This window comes from Globicephala melas, chromosome 1 (assembly GCF_963455315.2).
Source record: "Globicephala melas chromosome 1, mGloMel1.2, whole genome shotgun sequence".
NCBI classification, from domain to species: domain Eukaryota; kingdom Metazoa; phylum Chordata; class Mammalia; order Artiodactyla; family Delphinidae; genus Globicephala; species Globicephala melas.
In genome coordinates this window covers 1,910,334-1,931,437 of record NC_083314.1, presented here as the reverse complement: position 1 = coordinate 1,931,437, position 21,104 = coordinate 1,910,334, and the positions used below count along the sequence as shown (strand labels likewise).

General features: G+C 51.0%; 1 protein-coding gene across 1 annotated transcript in view; it reads right to left on the bottom strand.

Moving 5' to 3' along the window:
• Positions 1-9,499: 9,499 nt before the first annotated feature.
• Positions 9,500-21,104, bottom strand: part of KIF14 (kinesin family member 14) — a 49,050-nt gene continuing 37,445 nt past the window's right edge. Inside the window, exons 23-29 of the mRNA XM_030844298.2 lie at positions 19,834-20,058; positions 19,485-19,666; positions 16,775-16,933; positions 16,080-16,202; positions 12,408-12,482; positions 11,685-11,823; positions 9,500-11,322 (exon numbers count right to left, since the gene is read on the bottom strand). Coding sequence (XP_030700158.2) covers positions 10,940-11,322; positions 11,685-11,823; positions 12,408-12,482; positions 16,080-16,202; positions 16,775-16,933; positions 19,485-19,666; positions 19,834-20,058 — 1,286 coding nt within the window. The 3' untranslated portion in view covers positions 9,500-10,939. The remainder of the gene's footprint in view (positions 11,323-11,684; positions 11,824-12,407; positions 12,483-16,079; positions 16,203-16,774; positions 16,934-19,484; positions 19,667-19,833; positions 20,059-21,104) is intronic.

The window sequence follows — 21,104 nt, the reverse complement described above, 5'->3', positions numbered from 1 at the left end:
TCTGCCCGGGGTGGTGACCCTGCGGTCTCACCGCCCTGAGCCGGGGGACCAGACGCCTCCGAGTCCACGCCCGGCCTCGGTCACTTCCCCGAGGATGGAGGCCCCGCACATGCCAAGGAGCGGCCCCGCGCTCGGGGGATGGGGGCAGAAAGAGCACAGGAGAAGGACGACTCTGCTCGCCTCCGCCGCCCCGCCCCGCAAGCGCCGCCACCTCTGCCATGGCCACTCCCGGAGGGAACCGGAGGCCCTGCTCAGCCGAGGGGCCAGGACCCCCTCCACGCGCCCCCTCCCCCCCCACCCGGTCTGCTCTGGAACGGGATTCGGAAGCATCCGAGGCTCCACGGGCTGAGGGAGTCCAGAAACTCACAGATGAGACCCTCCCCCGCCCGCGTGCCCGGTCTGCAGATCCAGCTCCTCCGCGAGCCGCAGGGCAGAGGGCTGCTCCGGGAGCTCCCCAGGGGGTGGGCCGGGCAGCCCTGGGCCCCCGCTGCCCCACGGCTCTTGGCGGGGACCCTCCCGGGAGGCAGCCACGTGATGGGGTACCCGCAGCGGAAGCTGCGCGTGTGTGCACGTGCGCACGCGCGTGTGTGTCTGTGTGCGCATGTCCGTGTGTCTGTGTGTGTCTGCGTGTGCAGGGCAGTGGAAAGCAAGCGCTGGTGGCCGAAGCACACCTCTCCTGGTGCTGACAGCGCCCTGGCGCTGGGCACCGTGACTTTCCCACGGCCTCTCTCCGTCCTGCAAGCAGACCAAAGGGCCTCTCTCCACCCCTCGGGGCTGCGCGGGGACAGGGGGTTCTCTCCCCACGTCCCGTCTCCTTCCTTCCTTCCTTCCTTCCTTCCTTCCTTCTTTCCTTCCTTCCTTCCTTCCTCCCTCCCTCCCTCCCTTTCTTCCTTCCTTCCTCCGCAGACCCTGCCCTTCCCCTAACGGACCACACTCTTCTCTCCCGCCCTGCCTGGGCTCACCCAACGTCGAGTCCCCAGGGCCCCTCACTGCCCCAGGACTTGCTTGGCTTCGGTACGTCCTGGGGTCTCCGCTCACACATCTCCACCCCAGTGAGGCCTTCCTTAACCATCTGGCAGAGAGCACAACCCCTCTCCCACCAGGCCAGCACTTTCCAGCCCCTTTAATCGATTTGATTTTCTCCACAGCCCCGTCATTATCCGATACAATATACACAGATCTGTGATATAAAATGTATAACAAACAGCTCGCTGTTATGAAATTAGGATTCATTTTAGATTTATTCAATCACATTTTTAAAAGCTTATTGGTTTCAGTTTCTAAAATTATACATAAAAATTTTATAGTCCCATTCAGCATTTAAATGTTATTAGGGTCAAAAGCTTTGGGCTAAAATCAAGTGTTATTCAGAACCATCTACAACTGTATTAGCACTGAACAGTTTCATGGTCAGTTTCAGATGATTTCACGTGCTTGAACTACATTAGAAACATTAATAGACTCCGAAGGATGTGCAATATTGGGATGTCCATTCGTATTCTCGTTCTGCGCTAAATAGAAAACCCTCAGAGGAATGGATTTTCTTTGCATGAGCTGGCCGTATGCCATCTTGCATTTGGCCCGAGGTGCAGATTTGAGACCTCAGCCAGCAAGAGCCAGGCCCACAGCAGCATCGAGATTCCCCGCATCGGGGCCGAGGGGCGGGGCCCCAGAGGGGAGGGAGCCTCACAGGGGCGGCCCAGCCCGAGAGCCTGTCCCAGCTGCCTGAGATGACAGAGCACAGGATCCCGCCATCAGGACTGGAAGGAATGTGGATGTCATCTCAGTTGCAAAAAGATACCCACTGCCTTCGAGATAAGGAGTGATTTCTAAAATCTTTCTGAAAAGATTGGTGTGAGGTTTATTATTTCTTTTCCAGCCAGGCTGCCCACGTGTGGAATCTTAGTTCCCCGACTAGGGATCAAACCTGTGCCCCCTGCCGTGGAAGCCGCGAGTCCTAACCACTGGACCGCCAGGGAGTGCCGGTGTGAGGTTCCAAAGTAAGCCCTTTCTACTTGAGAAGGGGCCGTGAGCTTCAGGGCCTGTTTGGCCACAGGCCTGACGTCTCCATGGCGACGGTGGTGCCGAGGCTCCTACAGGAAAACTTCACCCGGGGTGTCATCGTGCCAATGAGGGTCCCGCGGCCCAGGTGGTACCTCCTTAGCCCAGGGCCCTCTAACTGCTTTGCTTCCCTAGAGCTCATTGAAAAGTGAGCTCTGCCCTTTTTTGGTGCAGTTGCATTAAAATATCGTGATGAAAATAAGGACCATTTATTGAAAGAACCACTGAATTAGTGGGTCTTATCTTTACCTGCACAGTAGAAAATATCTACGAAGCTTTAAAAATGTATTCTTGGGTGGACTTGGAGGGCATTATGCTAAGGGAAATCAATCAGAGAAGGACAAATACTGTATGATACCACTTACATGTGGAATCTAAAAATGCAACAAACCAGTGACTATAACAAAAAAGCAGTAGTCACAGATACGAGAACAAACTAGTGGTTACTAGTGGGGAGAGGGAAGGTGGGGACGATATAGGGGTAGGGGAGTAAGAGGTACAAACTACTGTGTATAAAATAAATAAGCTACAAGGATACAGTGTCCAACACGGGGAATACAGCTGAAGTTTTAGAATAACTGTAAATAGAGTATAACCTTTACAACTGTGAATCATGATACTGTACACCTATAACATATAATATTGTACATCAACTATACCTCAATAAAATTTTTTTTTAAAAAACATTTATAGGGACTTCCCTGGTGGTGCAGTGGTTAAGAATCCAACTGCCAATGCAGGGAACACGGGTTCGAGCCCTGGTCTGGGAAGATTCCCACACGCCGCAGAGCAACTAAGCCCATACGCCACAACTACTGAGCCCGCGAGCCACAACTACTGAAGCCCGTGCGCCTGGAGTCCATGCTCCGCCACAAGAGAAGCCACTGCAATGAGAAGCCCGCGCACCGCAACGAAGACCCAACGCAGACAAAAAAAAAAAAAAAAAACATTTATAGACGTCCCCACTCCATGCCAATTAAATCAAAATCTCTGGTCTGGGAGTCAGGGCTCAGGGGTTAATATTTTTTAAAAGGTCCCCAGGTGATGCTGACGTACAACCACAGCGGAGCCTCTCTCAGTGGTGAAGAGCAGAATGGCTGCATCCAGGTCACTTGTGTTCATCATTTACCAGCTGTGTGACCTTGGGCAAGTCACTCAACCTTTCTGTGCTTTCCTTTTCTCAACTTTAAGATAGATATAATAATAATAGCCTAACTCATAAGGCTGTTGTGAGAACTGTATGTGAGATAATGGATGAGTATATACTAAGTACTGATCATTGTGGACGACTCTTTTTGAGAGCCACCAGAAAATTCTTTCCGTGTCTAGTCAGAAGCAGTTCGGGGACGTCCACGGGACAGAACAGAGCCTCTTCTCTCCTGAGCAACAAAGGTAGCTACACATCCCCTGATGTGGGTTCCTGATTTATTTGAACCACTTATTGGTTCCTGTCGTTGGACTTCCTGTACCCTATTCCTCTGCCTAAACACGACAGTTCTCCTGAAGTCCGAAGTCTTATAGAAACTGTTAACAATTTATGCATTGCAACTGCTGCTTTGTTATCTAAACATGAGGTCAAGAGCAAGGCCCTCTGAGGACGCAGCTCCAGCCACCCAAAACAGATGGTGACGGACGGAGCCTCCCAGAGGCCATGCTTGCCCCACATATATTTACCTGGCGAGCAGCGGAATGAGCCCGTTTTGCTTTATGTGCAAAACTTTCCTCGCAGGCCAATCTTCTGGTGCCCCTGATGACATATTGCAAAATGAAATGAAAGTATCAAGAACAGTCATTTATTCCTGAAATACATCTTCCAAGAGGCATGGATATCTACTGCGGCCACCTCTCAGCCTGAACCTGAGCTGTCAGCCACATTAAATTACTTTCTAAATCAGAGGCAAACTTTGTATCATAAAATACCACTCACAGCCACATCAATCCAGCCTGAAATCTGCGTTACACTCTGAACTCCTGGATCCCACAGTTCACAGAGGGACCAGCTGGGCCCTCTGTGCACCTCGCCCTGATGGTGTATTACACTAATAGATGACGGGGCCGCAGCTCGCCCTGCCGATCTGTAAGAGCGATGCTTCAGGGAGGCCCCCGCTCCCAGGAGGAGGGAGAGTTGGAGGCTCGTCAGGGGACCGCGCTGGTGCTGGACGGCTCCAACAAGGGCACCCCCCGGAGAGCACAAGTCCAGGTGAGCTTGGTGGAGCCTGTAGGGGGCCAAGAGAAGCCCCACTTGGACTCCAGGGGACCCTGTTCCCACCAGCCTCACCAGGCCTCCCGTCTGCAGCAGGTAAGGAGCCCATGCTTAACCACCTCTGTTGGGATTCTCTGTGTGTCTGCAGTTAACATTCATCTTTCTAGAGGCTTGAATGAAACCAAAGGCATACAGATGCTACTTTTACTTGGGGGAATATAGTACATTTTCATAACAAAATTGTTCAAGGAAATTGCATGAGGACCTTCCTTCTTTTCAATTTTTATTTATATTTATTTTATTTATTTATTTTTAGCTGCCTTGGGTCTTCGCTGCTGCACACGGGCTTTCTCTAGTTGTGGCGAGTGGGGGCTACTCTTTGTGGCAGTGCGCGGGCTTCTCATTGCGGTGGCTTCTCTTGTTGCGGAGCACGGGCTCTAGGTGTACGGGCTCAGTAGTTGTGGCTTGCAGGCTCTAGAGCACAGGCCCAGTAGTTGTAGCTCACGGGCTCAAGTTGCTCCGCGGCATGTGGGATCTTCCTGGACCAGGATTCAGACCCGTGTCCCCTGCATTGGCAGGTGGATTCTTAACCACTGCGCCACCAGGGAAGTCCTCAATTTTAAAATATTGAGCCATTCAGGAAACTGTAGATGTGTGCACCAAAAGACAGTTCAAGAATGTTCATGTCTGGGACTTCCCTGGCGCAGTGGTTGAGACTCCGTGCTCCCAATACAGGGGGCCCGGGTTCGATCCCTGGTTAGGAAACTAGATCCCACATGCATGCCACAACTAAGAGTGCACATGCCACAACTAAGAAGCCCTCAAGCCACAACTAAGAACCCAGAGCAACCAAATAAATGAATAAAACAAATTTTTTTAAAAAAAAGTCCATGTCACCACTATTGTAATAACCAAAGCCAGGGGATAAGATGCCTATCAACGAGACACAGCATGGGGCACAGAGGAAGTCAATGTCAGCTGAGCACGGCGCCCACACAGGCTCTATGGCATCAGCACCAGCGCTTGCTTTTAGCTTACGAATCTATGAGCTGGTCTAGGCTGGATTCTGGGGGTCGGAGCCTCGGCACCACGTGCCTCTCATCCTTCTCCTAGGACCAGGCTGCATGTACCTGTCTCGTGGTGACAGCGGCAGTACAAGAGCTACTAAGCCCCAACTTCAAAGCACTTTTCCAAGACTGCGTATCATTCCTGCTAATGTCCTCTTAGCCAAAGCCAGTCAGACGGCCAAAGCCATGGCAGGGGGAAGGCACTGAAAGGTTACAGGCCCAAGGGTATGGCAGACGGGTGGGAGGGGGTGGGTGGGCAGCTGGCAACTTACCCACACATATGTTAAGTTGTGATATGGTCACACAGGGGAATACTATACAGCAGTGAAAATGGATGACCGGCTGCTAGTCACAAACATGACACCGAGCAGAAGTCAGACACTAAGGAACCCACAGGTGTAACGCCACCTGTATGAGGCTCAAACAGGCACAACTAACGATGGTGTTACAAGTAGGGCAGGGGGTCACCTTTCGGGGCAATGACAGGAGCGGGCATGAGGAGGGCCACTGGGTGTCTGTAATATTCTGCTCCTTTGCCTAGGTCGTGGCTACACTGATGTCTTCACATAGTGAAAATTCTTGTAGGACACGTGATTTGTGAATTTTATGTATCTGTCATGCTTCACTTAAAAAGTTGATCTGAAAAAAACTGAGCTTGCCAGGGAGGATGTCACGGCTAGGGCGGATAAAAAATGAGAAGACATTTAAAACGTGAATGCCTTAAAGTTTATGGTCCTCATCATGGTACCCAGAATGGCAGCAAGACAGCTCTCAGAGGGGCAAAGAAAGGAAGGGGCTTCCCACAGCGAGTAGGTGTCATCCTGCCCACCTACAGTCTTAAAAAAAATGCTTACTAATTATAGACTCAAATGAAACCAGGGAGGATCTGAATGTTGCAGTGGCATCTACACTCTCAGAGAACTGCATTAATTAGCAGAGAGACTAAAAATTCTGAAACAGGCTTGGGTTCTAACCTAGGCTCCACCCACTTCCTAACCCTATAACCCCAGGAGAATCACCCCCCACCCCAAGCGTCACTTCCTTCATCTTGGCTTGTAAGGATAACAACAGCATCTCCCTCGTAGAGTTATCTGATGATTACATGAGCAGCTGCATGTACACTGCTTTAGTTTAGTAACTGCCCACAGTAAATTCTCAACAAATGTGAGCTCTTGTCATCATCCATCCATCCACGCATCCATCCACCCACCCACCCACCCACCCACTCACCCACCCATCCACCCATCCATCCATCCACCCACCCACCCACTCACCCACCCATCCACCCATCCATCCATCCACCCACCCACCCACCCACTCACCCACCCATCCATCCATCCATCCACTTGTCCATCCATCCATCCACCCATCCATCCATCCATCCACCCACCCACCCACTCACCCATCCATCCACCCGTCCATCCATCCATCCACTTGTCCATCCATCCGTCCATCCATCCATCCATCCACGCATCCATCCACCCATCCATCCATCCATCCACCCACCTACCCACCCACCCACTCACCCATCCATCCATCCGTCCATCCATCCATCCATCCATCCACGCATCCATCCATCCATCCATCCATCCGTCCACCCACCCACTCACCCATCCATCCACCCATCCATCCATCCATCCACTCGTCCATCCATCCGTCCGTCCATCCATCCATCCATCCATCCATCCATCCATCCACGCATCCATCCATCCATGCACCCACTCACCCATCCATCCACCCGTCCATCCATCCATCCACTTGTCCATCCACCCATCCATCCATCCATCCACCCACCCACCCACTCACCCACCCACCCATCCACTTGTCCGTCCATCTGTCCATCCATTTGTCCATCCATCCACCCACCCATCCACTTGTCCGTCCATCTGTCCATCCATTTGTCCATCCATCCACTTGTCCATCCGTCCATCCATCCACCCACCCACCCACTCACCCACCCATCCACTTGTCCATCCATCCATCCATCCAACCACTCGTCCTTCTATTCATCATCCAACCCTCTCTTCCTCCCTCTACCCCTCCATCTACTGAGATTTACAAAGAAGTGTGATATTTGGAGTTTATAAACTTGTATCTGAGGCCTAATTCTAATTATTTCTCACTGTGTGATTTTGGACAAACAGTTCAACTTCTCAAAATTTTTTGTTCATTCTTCTGTAAAATGGAGCTGAGTGCTTCTGTTTACATGATAGCCACTGTAAGAATTAAATGATCCACTAAACTCCCATCAGGCAACATACCTACTGATTGGAGCGATGAGGTTTATATGAAAAAGGGAAAGACACACCACAGTATGAAAATATAAAAGACCCATAAACCCTCTCACGCTTCAGACTCATCCTTTCAACTTCCTATTGGACACCACGCCTTGGATGTGCCCAGAGAACTCAGATCAACAGATCTAAAACTAAGTTCATTACAGCTCCTCTTATGGGTTGAGCTGTGTCCCCCCCCGCACCCCGCAAATTTATATGTTGAAATCCTAACCTCCAGCACCTGAGAATGTGACCCTATTTGGAGAGAGGGTCCCTACAGAGATAATCAAGTTAAAATGAGAGGATTAAGGGAGGCCCCAATCCAATATGACTGTTGTCCTGATAAAAGGGAGAAATTTGGAGACAGACATGCACAAGCCTGTGGAGGGGAGGGGGGCGCAGGGGGCCTGGACCAGATCCTCCCTTTCAGCCTCAGGAGGAAGCAACCCGCTGACACCTGAACTTGGACTCTGGCCGCCAGACTGGGAGACACTCAGTTCCTGCTGTTTCAGCTGCCGGCTGTGGTACCTGTCACAGCAGCTGTGGTGAACGAGCCCACCTCCCCACGCCCCCTCCTCTGGAGTTTCCTACCCCGGTCAGTGGTACCCACCCCACCTGGCTGCTCAGGCCGAACGTCTGGACAGCAGGCTTTTGCCTCCGTTCCCTGGTCCTCCCTTTGCCAGGTCACCAAGTCTGGTCCGTTCCCCCCCCCCGCCCCCCGCGAACGTTTCTAGGACCCTCTCACTGTCTCCAGCTGCATCCGTGACCCTGGTCCAGGCATCCTGGAGATCAACTCTCAGCCGTTCCAACCCACGCTCTATCCCCCACACAGAGGGATGCTCCACGAATCCAAATTTGAGATCACTTCCCAGCTTACAACGATTCAAGGGCCTTGCTACGGGGCCAGGCCTCTCCTGAGGTCCTTGTGAGGACGCTCCCGGCCTAGCCACCCCCCCACCCCGCTCAGCCCCCCGCAGCAGCCCAGCCCCACTGGTCACGCCCCAACCCCGCCGTCCTGCAGGCTTGCACATGCAGTTCCCTCTGCTGCCGCCCTGTCCCAGGTCCGACCTTGCTCGTCTCGGCCTTCGGGTGGGGAGCCTCCCGCCCGTCACGTTGGGGCACCGGCCACACCGTGTCACCGCTGCAGTGACCTGTCGTCCCCCTTCTGAAGGTCCTCTGCCGCTGTCTCCTCAGCATCTCAGGGCCCCGCCCGTCACGTCCCCAGCGTTACAGTTAATATGACTGAGACACTTCCAGAATCTGAGAGACGGGCAGGACTAGACAAGGTGGAGAGGAGGAGGGATGCTTTCCGAGTCGGCCAAAGCCCGGAGGCGGGACGCACGGGCCCCCTGGGCGGCCCGGAGCGGGTGGCGCATTGGGAGATGTCTATAGGACTGAACGCCACGCGCTGTATCTGGGCATCGCTTGTTCTTGGGGAGAAGGACTCGAGGAGATAAGCTCAGAGGCTGAAGAGTCTCCTGGACGTGGGCGCTGGGCACAACGGAGCAGGGGGTCCGGGGAGTGACATGGGTCACGAGCGGCCTCCCAGCCGAGCTTCGCCCTTGGGGATGAAGAGGAAGGTGCCGACGGGGGACTGCACGGAGGAAGGGCAGTGGAGCCAGCGTCCGGCCGGGTGACGGAGGCATGGGGAAGGCAGGCGAGGAGTGAGACTGTCTCTGAAACGGTGACCGTCCACACGTGGCAGGTGCCCCCGAGGGCGGCCTTGTGGGCACAATGACAATGGTCTTGTGACTGGTGATGGGAAAGGACGACAGACACTAACTTTACAAACAGGAGTGAGAACTGAGACCACAAGGCGAGACCTGTTGAAGGCATCTCCTTTATTATAACACGTCTTATTAGCACACATGATTCTAATATGTTTTCCACCCTTGGATCAAATATCATGTAACGGCCCAGAGTATAAACACATGTATATACAAAATTTTACAAAGACAATAAAGAAAGGTTTCTGACCAATGAAGTCATGAGTTTAGAAAGCAAAAGTAAAGATTAAATACTGAAAATTAAGATAAAACCCACCAAACTAATACTTTAAGACCTTCAGAGGATCCTTGTCTGCACACCTACTCTTCGTAAAACTTCAGATCAAAGTGCCCCTTGGTAGAGCATCAGCTACGACAAATACACACGGAACCTCAGAAGGAATACAAGCGCAAACGCCAAAAATAAAAGAGAAAGAAAACAAAAGCACATTTCTTACACTGCACCATTTCAAAGCACCTGAAGACACGTGGTTCATTAACACCGTAAATAAATACTGGTCACTGTGTCAGAACAAGCTCTGCCCAATGAGAAAAGCATCACACTCAGCCCTGGCACCGACAGCTGGCTCCCAGCAGCCGTGCCGAGCACGCAGTGTGTCTGCGAGGGAAAGACCTGGTCGGTTAAAATAATTCTTCTCCAGGAAATGCTTGACATCACCCAAGCAAGGCCACTGTGTATCTCTTCATTTTACATACATTTCTGCCGTCAGAAATGTCAAACTATTTCCTCAGTGGAAGACGCCTGAAGTACAATGTCATCTTTATTACCTGACTGTAGATAAAGCTGTGAGACATAGTGAGGCCCTTTAATCGTCATCAGATCACACACAAGCTCTCATTGCTCGCTTATCAAACAAGGATTATCAAGGAACGACCCAGCCTCTGGCCTCCCAACCTCATCTAACCGTCAAGTGTGCTTCTGGCAGTGTTTAACTGGTTGTAAATGATACTCGCACAGCCCCTAATATGACCCCCAACGGATAACGAAGTAAACTAGTACGCCAGCAAGCCGCACTGTTAATGTAAACTATACCATACTTAGGAAGCGCCTTATAATTTGGAAAGAAACAGGAAACTGTGTCCTGAACACGCTACTCAGAACAGCAGCCAGTTAACCCTTCAAGAAAAGAGCTTTAGATTTACCGGGGCAAGTTAAGCTGCTCTGGTTAGACCTGTTTTAGCAGTTTCACCATAAAACTCATCGTTGCTATTTGCAGGGGAGCACAGATACAGGCACAAAAGTTTCCACTCACAGGAAAATAACTCACAATCACCACAAAAACCCTTTACCGACAGGCTAGTGAGCCAACCAGAGACCGCACGTCAGCGTCAAAGATGAACACTTACAATTCAAGGCGACGGAAAACCAGAGGAAGGTTCACTTGGCTTTGAACTCCTGATTCCATCCTATTGCCACAAAGTTCCAACATAGTAAATACCTGTTTTAAACCGTCTGCTGGGAAACCTCTGGGTGCACACACAGGCATCTGGAATCAGGATCCACTGCGTTTATATGTCCACACCCAACAGGAGGCCACCCACAGACTAGATGTCTGTGAAGTGGTCACTCTGCTCTCCGGCGGTGGGAGACCCCCGACCAGCGCCCTCCTGGGTGGGCAGTGCGCCCTGCTCTGAGCCCCCCGGGGCCGGGCCCGGGAGCTCATACACCCGCTTGGGTACACCTCGGGTCCTCCAGGGGCCGGGCCTGTCTGGCTCAGGCTGCTCTCGTCCTGCTGCTGTGGGATCCCCATCACAAGCTTCCCAGGGTCCCAACAAACCAGGTCTTTCTTCAAATCCAAAACCCAAGAGGAGTGAGGTAGCTCGAGATTCCAGCTCCCTGTGGCGGGCTCGGTCGCCGTGGAGACCCCTGGCCGAGCTGCAGAGACTCTGGACACAGTCCTGGAGGAGTGCTACGTGGCCGCGGTGCCCTGTGCAAGGAGAAGGGAAAGGCCGTCACCCTTGGCGTTCCTCACCAGGTAGTGAGCGCTGTGATGGACTCAAGACGCCCTTTAAGCCAAAGTGACCCCTCAAGGCAATTTGAAACCACTTAAGATTATTCAGTTTATCTGCTAAATAAGCAACCTGCCTCTTAGGATCTAGTCATTGAGGCAGAGGAACTTACAGATGCTAAGTGGGAATTCAATCCCACAAGTTCCTACAGGTAATTAATGTCAGTGAAGGAGCATTGAGCAGGCCCCAGTGAATGAACCAGACTAGAAACGAGAAGATGTCTGAGATTCCTCAAACTGTCAAATTCTGATTAACCATAAATTCCATTTGCAGTATATACCTCTCAGCGCAGAAATAATAATTTGAATAGTTTGCTCTAAGCAATGTTTTAACTTCAAGAATTCTGGGGCAAAATTAAGCATCTTCTTCAAATCTTGGTATCCAGAATTTTCTTCTTGTACTTGAGTTCTGAAGCTTTTCTGTGTAAATAAAGTTCATAGTTTAAAACAGCAGTACCTACCATTTATTATCCAACATCATAAAAGATAAACTTATTTAATTTTTAAGGGTTCAACTTTATATCTCCCGTTTATTTTATTTAAACAAACACTTTCAAGCCACAGAAATTTCTCTCCTTTGTAACACACTGATTATATACTTAGCTTATAATATTTTTCTATTTACCTGTGACATGAGAATAAAATAATTTATCTAATTTGCCTGTATTTTAAAATCTCTGAGCATACTGATTGTTAAACACAATTTTTTAGCCTCTGCTGACTATTCAAGCAGAAGCTGACCGTTACTAAACCAGCAGCAGGAAGAAACAGATAAAATACATGACTACTACTCAATCTCTGCACACTGTTTTATCCATCGCTAAACCTAGTAAGCTAGGACGCCAAGAGGAAGAAGCTTGAGAGCTACTGTACCTGCTTCTACTAAACGTGCACAGAGGAGTCACTGGCTAAAGACAGAAACTGAAATAAACACATCCACGCTGGAACCAAATGAAGTACACTAAACAAAATTAACCCTAAAAACAATTTAATGCTTTTCTTACTGTTTTCCACTCAGCAAAGAGGCTTTCAAGGGATTCAATCAATCCTACGGCATTAGCTTTCATCTGCTCGGTAACCTACAGAGAAAGTTAAAATATTCTGTTATACAAATAACTATTTAGAAGTATAAAAACCCTGGAACTCCACGGGACCTGCCAGGGAAAAGAGTTCTCGTCTAGTAGTCACGAGACTGGAGTGTCTGAATCACACGAGTGGAATTTCTTTCTAAAGAAATCACACACAGATTCTACACTAAATGTGGATACCCTCTGATGTTTGCTGTAGTAACAGCATTTGCCTACTTAAATATTTATAGAAAAGAAATTTCCAAAACCTCCTTTGGAAGGGGGTGAGATAACTAACGTGTCCAGAAAAAGATCACACCCTCAGAACTTTACATGCATTCACCAGTCCCCCGAGATAAACCGACAGAGACACTGTATTGGTTCCAGGTGTACAGCATGATTCAATACCTGTATGTACCGTAAAATGATCACCGCAAGTCTAGTTAATATCTGTCGCCTCACAGTTACACGATTTTGTTTCTTGAGAACTTTCAGGATCTGTTCTCTCAGCAGCGCTCAAACATAAACCACAGTACCGTCAACCACCACCGTGCACGTCACACCCCCGGGACTCGTTTATCTTACAGCTGCAAGTCTGCACCCCCTGCCCGCCGGCCCACTCTCCCCCCGCTCCACCCACCTGTTTCAGTGAGCTTGGGTTTTCTAGATTCTACACACACATGAGCTCACACAGCACGTATCTTTGTCTGAGCCAGTTCACTTTCACGTGCTTTACCACTTGATGCTCAGTTGATTCTCCACCAGGGCCCCGTGCTGCAGACGCGCCTGTCCTCACTTTACAACATGGAACCAGACCCCGAGGCCTAGGTCAGAACCCGGGTGGGACCCCTCCCCACCCCCCATTCTAAGCTGTGGCTTGTGCTGCTTGGTTGTGTCCCGCAGCACTTCTGCCACGCGAGCTGCTGAAGCATGTAACTGGCTTTTCCCACAGAGCCCTTCCCTGGGTCTAACTCAAATTTCCTCTCTGTGGTAAAAAAAAAAAAAAAAGAGCACCCAAATTCTGTTTTTTCCCTCTAGACTCCAGCTTGAAAATACAACTCCAATGCCTTATGTCTGAGCCGATTTTGTATTTCTTCAGATATTTGTTCTCCTTCTGTGGGTTCTTACGAGTTTAACTTTTAAGAATACGATAAACTAAACCCCCGCCGTGAGCACACTGCTGTGGCCTTCTGCAGAGAGGAAAGGAGAGGATGGGGTGGGAGCAGAGGTCCACATGGAAATGCAGATCCCGTCAATTCTGTGACGAGGGGCCTGACCCTTTAGCTGTTTACTTCCTCAAAACAAGACCAGCGTCCCCATCAACAGACGAATGGATACAGAAGATGTGGTACATATATACAATGGAATATTACTCAGCCATGAAAAGGAACGAATTTGGGTCATTTGTTGAGATGTGGACGGACCTAAAGACTGTCATACAGAGTGAAGTCAGTCAGAAAGAGAAAAACAAAGATCGTATATTAACGCATATATGTGACATCTAGAAAAATGGTACAGATGAACCGGTTTGCAGGGCAGAAATTGAGACACAGATGTGGAGAGCAAACGTATGGACACCAAGCGGGGGAAGCCGCAGCGGGGGCGGGGGTGGGGGTGGGATCAATTGGGCGATTGGGATTGACGTATAGACACTGATGTGTATAAAACCAATGACTAATAAGAACCTGCTGTATACAAAAATAAATAAAATACAATTCAAAAACAAAAGACCAGCGCCAACACCTGCACCTGCTTCAGCACCTGCTAAACGCACCCACACGCACTATCCCACCTGCACCGTTCATTAACTTACTCTGCACCCTTCTGCACTCCTTGCCAGTGGAAATTCTACTTTGCAAACAGCGATAAGTAAAGTGTTAGTGATGAATGTCACCGCCACTGCTGCAGGGCACAGCCAGGCTCCGGCGTCAGCTGCGCTGGCGGAGCGCCCTGCCTGCAGAGCCGCATCAAGGAACCCAAATCAGCCTCGTGTCCCCTGGACACAATTAGACCCACAGACCTTGAGGCAGTGACAATGTGAGCTCCTTTGGAATGTGTTTATTTTAAAAACAAAACAAGACACAAAGTGAGATAGGAAAGTGCAAGCAGAATGTCTACGGTTAGGATTTCCTGCACGCTGTTCTTAATCTCGTAGGATGCTCAGAGCAGCTTAGGAAGTGAGCATGGTCCGTCCTCACCTTGTAAATGGTACAGCCGAGGCTCAGGCGGCTGCTCACGGCTACACGGGACCTGGGGAAGCAACTCAGCGTTCAGCGTCTCCCAGCTCTGAGCTGCCCTGGGCAGAGATAAAGCCCCATCATCTGACGGAAGGACGGGGAGCCCCTCTGGCTCAATGAGAAGCTTCCCCTCAGCTAAGGGAGCTAGAAATACACCAACGCAAAGGCTTCCCCAAGAGGAAGAAAGAACTCTCACTTTCCCCGCCTTCCTGTAAACAGCCCCCCAGAGGGGTGGGAACCGACAGCCCTCCACGCACCTGCCTTCCCCAGATCACCACCACGTACGTAAATCTTCACCCACACGGGTGACCTCAGGAACCCGAGTGTCCCCGGGGAGCTCCTTCAGATATGGTTCTAACAACAGGTGTTACAACAAGACTCTAGAACAGACCAACCTGAAATCCACCGTCACAAGGTTTGAACTTCTACCTTCCTAATTCCCGACTCACTAATACAAACTCTCAACAGAGAAGACTGGTGCGTAATCAGTGACTTCCACGTGGCAGGCTGACTTTGGGAGTCAAGCAGGTAGAACATAAGACCCCGACTCAGGGAGACTAGGTGCCCCGGCTCAGTGAAGCCACGGGACCGGCAGTAACCACCGCCCCCCGCAAGGTGGTGAGTGAGGGTCACCTCTACTCCGTGTAAACACCTGGTCCAGTACCTGCTACCAGGAGTCACTTAATAAGTAAACGGCTCACAACCTGTGCCACGGGTGTTATCACACATGACAGGTGAAGAAAACAGGCTCAGAACACTAAGCGACTCGGTAAACAACTGCTGGAAGGTGACGGAGCCGGGTCACACACACAGGTCCTCCAATGGCAAGATCCAGCTGGTCCCCACAGCCCCCCTGTGAGCCAGCACTGGCTTTGTACTGTGACATGAATTAGCTGGAGGAGGTGGGGACAGGCCTGTCCCAGGAGGCCACCCACATCTCCTTTGGTCCTATATCTTGATACGAGACAACTGATGTGAACTCCCCTTGTTCAAGACAGTGGATCGATAAATGGTAGTTTCCATTCTCAAGTGGAAGAGCAGAGTCCTGAATAAAGACGAGGAAGAAAAAGAGAAGCGGAAAGTGGCCACTAGGGGTCGCTGACACACTCTGTCCGCTCAGTTTATCCCCAGGCAGCCCGGGCAGGACCAGCAAAGCACGAACCACAAAAGGGGCTGCAGTGACTCAGGTGTAACCTGGGAAATGTCACCATGAGTGATGACGTCAACAGCCTTTTCAGTAAAAAACAATCCAACACAAGCTAAAATACATAGATTTATAAAAACCTCAGCCACTGACTGAGTTAAACTATGTTTAAAAACCAGCTTTACATACCGGCTGGTACTATACAGGACATCGCCTTGTTCGTCTTACCTCATCTTGGGGACTCTGCCTTCGGAGTGCACGCTCAAGCTCTTTTGCTTTTTCTAGGCCAGAATCTAGGAGACTCTCCATTCCCAAGCCTACACCATCACAAACAGCACCCATGAAATCATCCTAGGAAAAGTTTTTAAGCGTTAACTGGCAAATTCAAGTTCTACATTCTTTTTAAATTACCAAATAATTAAGTTATATTTTCTGCTTATTTTAGGACTGTAATACATTCCAAGTTGATTAATTCAACAAAAGCTAGAATAAGAACTAACGGTGCATGAGGAAAAAAAATTAGCCAGTCTGTAATTTTGTATCCCACATACTATATGTTAAAGAATGTTCATCCTCTTAGACAGGACACCGCGTTGCTAGAACGTTTTAATACAATATTATGTTTTCAGTAGCATGAATAATTAAAGCAAGCAAATACACATCTTCTAGAATGACTTGCAAACGTAATTACATTCTTCACATGTTGGCCGGCACATGGCAGACCTTCAAGCCAAAGATCTGGAAGGCACGGCGAGGATCCCAGATCATCAGGTGCATTTAACCACTTAGACTGGGACAGCTTTCAATCTCCTGCTAAACTAGTAAAGGATGTGCTGCTACTCATCCTGCTTAGCAACACCACTATCAGAAGCCCCTACTGTTCCCTGAGATGAAGGCTTCCACCACGAACGCTGCCGAGTTACCTGGAGGCCGGCAGCCCCGCAGTCGCTGCTCTCCAGGGAGCGCAGCTGGTCCCCGCTGAGAGCTGCTAGCTGCCCCGCGTACTTGATGGCTTGGTGTACGATCTGGATCACTTGCTTTTGAGCCTCTTTCACCATTGATGAAATATCTGAAGAGCATCCCTGTGAGATAAAAATGGACCAGGGTATCGGATACGTGAGATTACCAGGGGAGGTAAGAACAAGACCAGTGTGAAGAAAATGGATTCTGCATTCATCGATACGGTGACCGTGCTTCATCAAAGTCCGATCGGGACCAGACAACGTGTGATCCCATAGCTTCTGACGGTGATGACACGACTAGGACACAGGCTGCCCTCAGAGAGCTTCTGCACTAACAGGAGACGGAAGGGGAGCAGGCAGCAGCCAGACGTGAGACGGCGGCCGAGCGCTCCCTGTGCCGGGGCCGTCTGATGGATGGGTAACCAGGACGCTTCCTACTATGGGGGGTGGGGAGGGGAAGGGAAAAGGGAGGGAAGACCTGAAACCCTGCAGATGAAAGGCTCCCCCACATCTCCCAGAGGAGCGGGGAGGGCGGCTGAGGCACCCCTCCCGGGTCTGCCTCCTGGAAAATGCTGCCTGTATCACTGCAAGGTAAGGATGCTCAGGCTACACTTCAGCAGAGCCTAGTTCCTAAATCCAGTTTTGCCAGCTGAACTTCAGCGTCTCCTGAGCTCAGCTGACCTCCCCCTCCAGGTCACCCGTCCTCTCCGCCCTGATTCCTTATGGAAAGCATTTCTCACAGGGCAACAGGCCACAGCCCTAAGTTATGGTCAAAGTGCTTTTCCTCGAGACGGAAGAGACGGGAGAACGCTCCACCCCAGGTCCCCTGCGGTCCTTTCTTGTAACACCAGCCAACTAACTGGCCGTCCCAGCAGCCTCGCCAGGTTGGCACTGCCACTTCACTTTCTAGGTGGGCAACAGGAGACTCACAAAGTCTGTGCAAGGACACACGCACACCTAATCCAGCCCCGGTTCACACACTGGACTTCCAAACGCCCGCGGCGGGTTGGGTTGGGTTTTCCCTATCCTGCACCGCCTCCAGGATCTGAGGCTGACCGAGTCACCCAGCCCTCCCGTGACCACGCGGCTGGAGCCCAGGCGGCTGGGGGTGACCCTGCGGCCCGCGCTCTCAGGGCCTGCGCTGTCCGAGCCCTCCTGCCTCTGTCCCCCGTCCTCACCGGTCTGCGGCCCACCCTCCTTGTGACGGTCACTCTGTTTCCTCGTGACCTATATCCAAAATGACCCTTCGTCCAATGTCAGTTTATAATTAATTCAATAACAAGGACCCAACCGAGCATCGATCACAAAATGAGCCCTCGTGAGAAAGGACACCACATTCCATCCACCTGCCGGGAGCTCACTGCCCACACCGACACAGTGCATTAAACGGCACAACGGGTAACGTACAGGGTTATTATCAGAGGACCTAACAGGAGGGATGTGTGGCCAGGTCTCGGGGAGCCCCACAAAGACCTCCTAGGGGAGAATAATGGACAATGTAAACCACACGTCTAGTTTCAACACTGGACCCGTAAGTTCAGTCAGAAAGAGAGCCTCCCAGGAGGCATCTGCCGCCAACTGAGCATCCACTAGAGCAGAAGGGCCGGGAAGCCTTGGGAGGCTCTACAGGGTCTGTCCAAGCATCTAGAACATTCGCTACAAAGCCTGTCCCTCTGGGTTTCTGCCTTGGCCCCTCGTACGTGCGGAGCCTCTCAGAGGAGGTGCGGGCATCAGCAGACGCGGGGTCTCTCCAGCACCAGCCCCCATGTCCCTCTCCTCCAGTCCGCCCTGGTCACACGGCTGCCAGAGTAAAAATGCACTTCCCAGGGACACCTGCAGCTACGTGTGGTCACGTGAGGAGGTTCTGGCCAAAGATACGTAAATAGGAATGTCATGTGGCCATTTCCAGAAACCTCCTTAGAAGAAGGCCCCTTCTTCCATCCCGTGCACTGACCTTCCCTGGAGCCCTGGACGCGGTACACACAGAGCCTGGGGCCAGGCTCGGGGCCCAGCCGAGAGCTGCACGGAAGGAACCGGGGTCCCGAGGCAGCCGCCAAGCCCGCCTCCAGATTTTATGAGAGGAAGGAAGCTTCCACCTTACCTCTTCCTACAGCCAAGCCTCATCTTATCTGACTTAAGGTAAACAGGGAAACAAGATTACTTTCCTTGCCCCTGTGCCAGCAGGCTTGTGACTAACTCACCCCGCACTGAAGCCCCACCCGTAACCAGAGCGAGACCCCGAACCCCTTCCCGGCAGCCCCTGCAGAAGGCAGTACGGCCCGGGGTGGGGGTGGGGGGGCGGAGGTAGGAGCACACGCTGGGTCCACGGCGACCTGGGCCCAAGTCTATGACCTACTATTTGTGAACAGTCGACACACCCTCCCGGCCTCCACTTCCTCACTGATACAGGGTGACAACACCAGTGCCCACGTCCGGGGCTGCGGTGAGGACTGAAGGAGTTAACATTTGTAGTGCGCGGGGCGCAGAAAGCCCTGGGAAGTCTCGCTGCCATCAATCAATCATCCAACATCCACAGTCTTGGGATTTCAACACAGAAAGCACTTCTGAAAATCCTAAGGGTCGCATTTTGGGCAAGATGCGAACAGGAGAGCGTCGATAAACACTTGCTGAACAGATGAGTTCTCCTAGCGATAAGCCGAGATCACTTTACCTGCAGAAACAACTGTAAGCAGCCTCCCAGCTTCCTCACTTCCCGTCTCAGCTCGGCCGGCGAAGCCCCCGTGCCGGGCCTGGGGGGGACGCCGCTCAGCCAGTGTCTCGTCAGCACCACGAGCCGCTCGAAGGCGCTCGCCACCTGCACAGCGAGCGACTGGTTTGCTCGATCGGAGAACACTTCGGAAGAAGAAGAAAACTGATAAGTGACCCCCAAGTACGAGAGCTCACGTCTGATCTGCATGAAGACACTGTAACGCCGGGCACCGCATGACAGAGGTGACAGAGCCACGCACAACGGAGCAGGGAACCGCGGTGCTCATGAGCGGGCGGCAGGGGCTGCTCACCGTTACTCTGACTGTCTTCGTCCTGTTCTTCATGAGCTCTGGACACGGCGAGTATCCCGTCGTGGATTTTAAGGAAATTACTAATCAAGTTGTCCGCGACAGTGTTTTCTTCATCGTCACTCTGTCCAAGAAGCTCTAACGACGAGCCAATCAATTCCTTGCAAACTCCGGGAAGAAAGGATTCTGCTGAATCTCGGTACACGGGGCTTGATTTCCCCGCTAAGCCTGTGTCGACAGAAAACAGCCACCTCAAGCCTCGTTTCCAGGGACGATACTTGCAAACAAACCCATCAGTGCAAGCGGCCACAGAACACTGGCCACACATTCCAAGTAGGCTATTCCTACTCCAGGACACCTTACTTCCAAGCGGAAAACACACCAAGGAAAACACAATTCCACAGAAGAATCAATCAACCTCTCAACAGCATCCATCCATAGCTTAGCGGCTACAGACACAGATGACAGGGAATCCAAACATCCCACGTCACCACTGGCTTAACCTCCTTATTTACTTTTTGGTAACACCTAAGGAACTGTGAGTTGGTGAAAACAATGGCAGTTGCATAAAATAATATAAACACATTAAATATAAGTAAAATAAGCTTAATTAATTTATAAGCTGGAAAAGCAGGCAGTAATAGAGCAAACGACGTTAGAAGGGAGACCTCTCGGCAGCTCTTCCTGTAACAGCCCTGCTCTAGGTACCCTACAACCAAAAGAGGTGCAAGCCAAACAGCTGTCTACAGTTAATCTATCACATCTTGGGGAGACAGACTCTCAGCATAATTTTCGAAGCACCGTCCAAACCAGAGGTAAACGGAAAAACTTTAAGAGCTCATTTGGCGCCTCTGGAAATAACTTTATCCCGGAATGCTAACACGTGAGTAGGGTTCTCATTTAATATGTACGATTAGTTTTCTGCTCTACTCCATAAGCCATTAGAAACAGCAAACTAAAACGCAGAGTGCAATAAAGGCACCAGGTGGGGACTATTAAGAGTCGAGAGCCGAGACAGGAGCTGGATTTGGGAAGAGAAAACAGCTGCCAGCCCAAAGCTCTGTCACTACAGGGTGACGACGACAGCGACGCTCCTCCCGTCACCACGGACAGTTAACCACGTAACGCCTGCTTAGTGAGATACCGGTGTGAATGCATCCCCAAATCCAGCATCAGCGTGTCAGAAAGACTTGTAAAAATCTAGTTTCGAAATACGGCCCCTAAGGTGAGAGGTTCGGACACTGGCTCGACTTTCCGAAGCTGGCAGGCCTGTC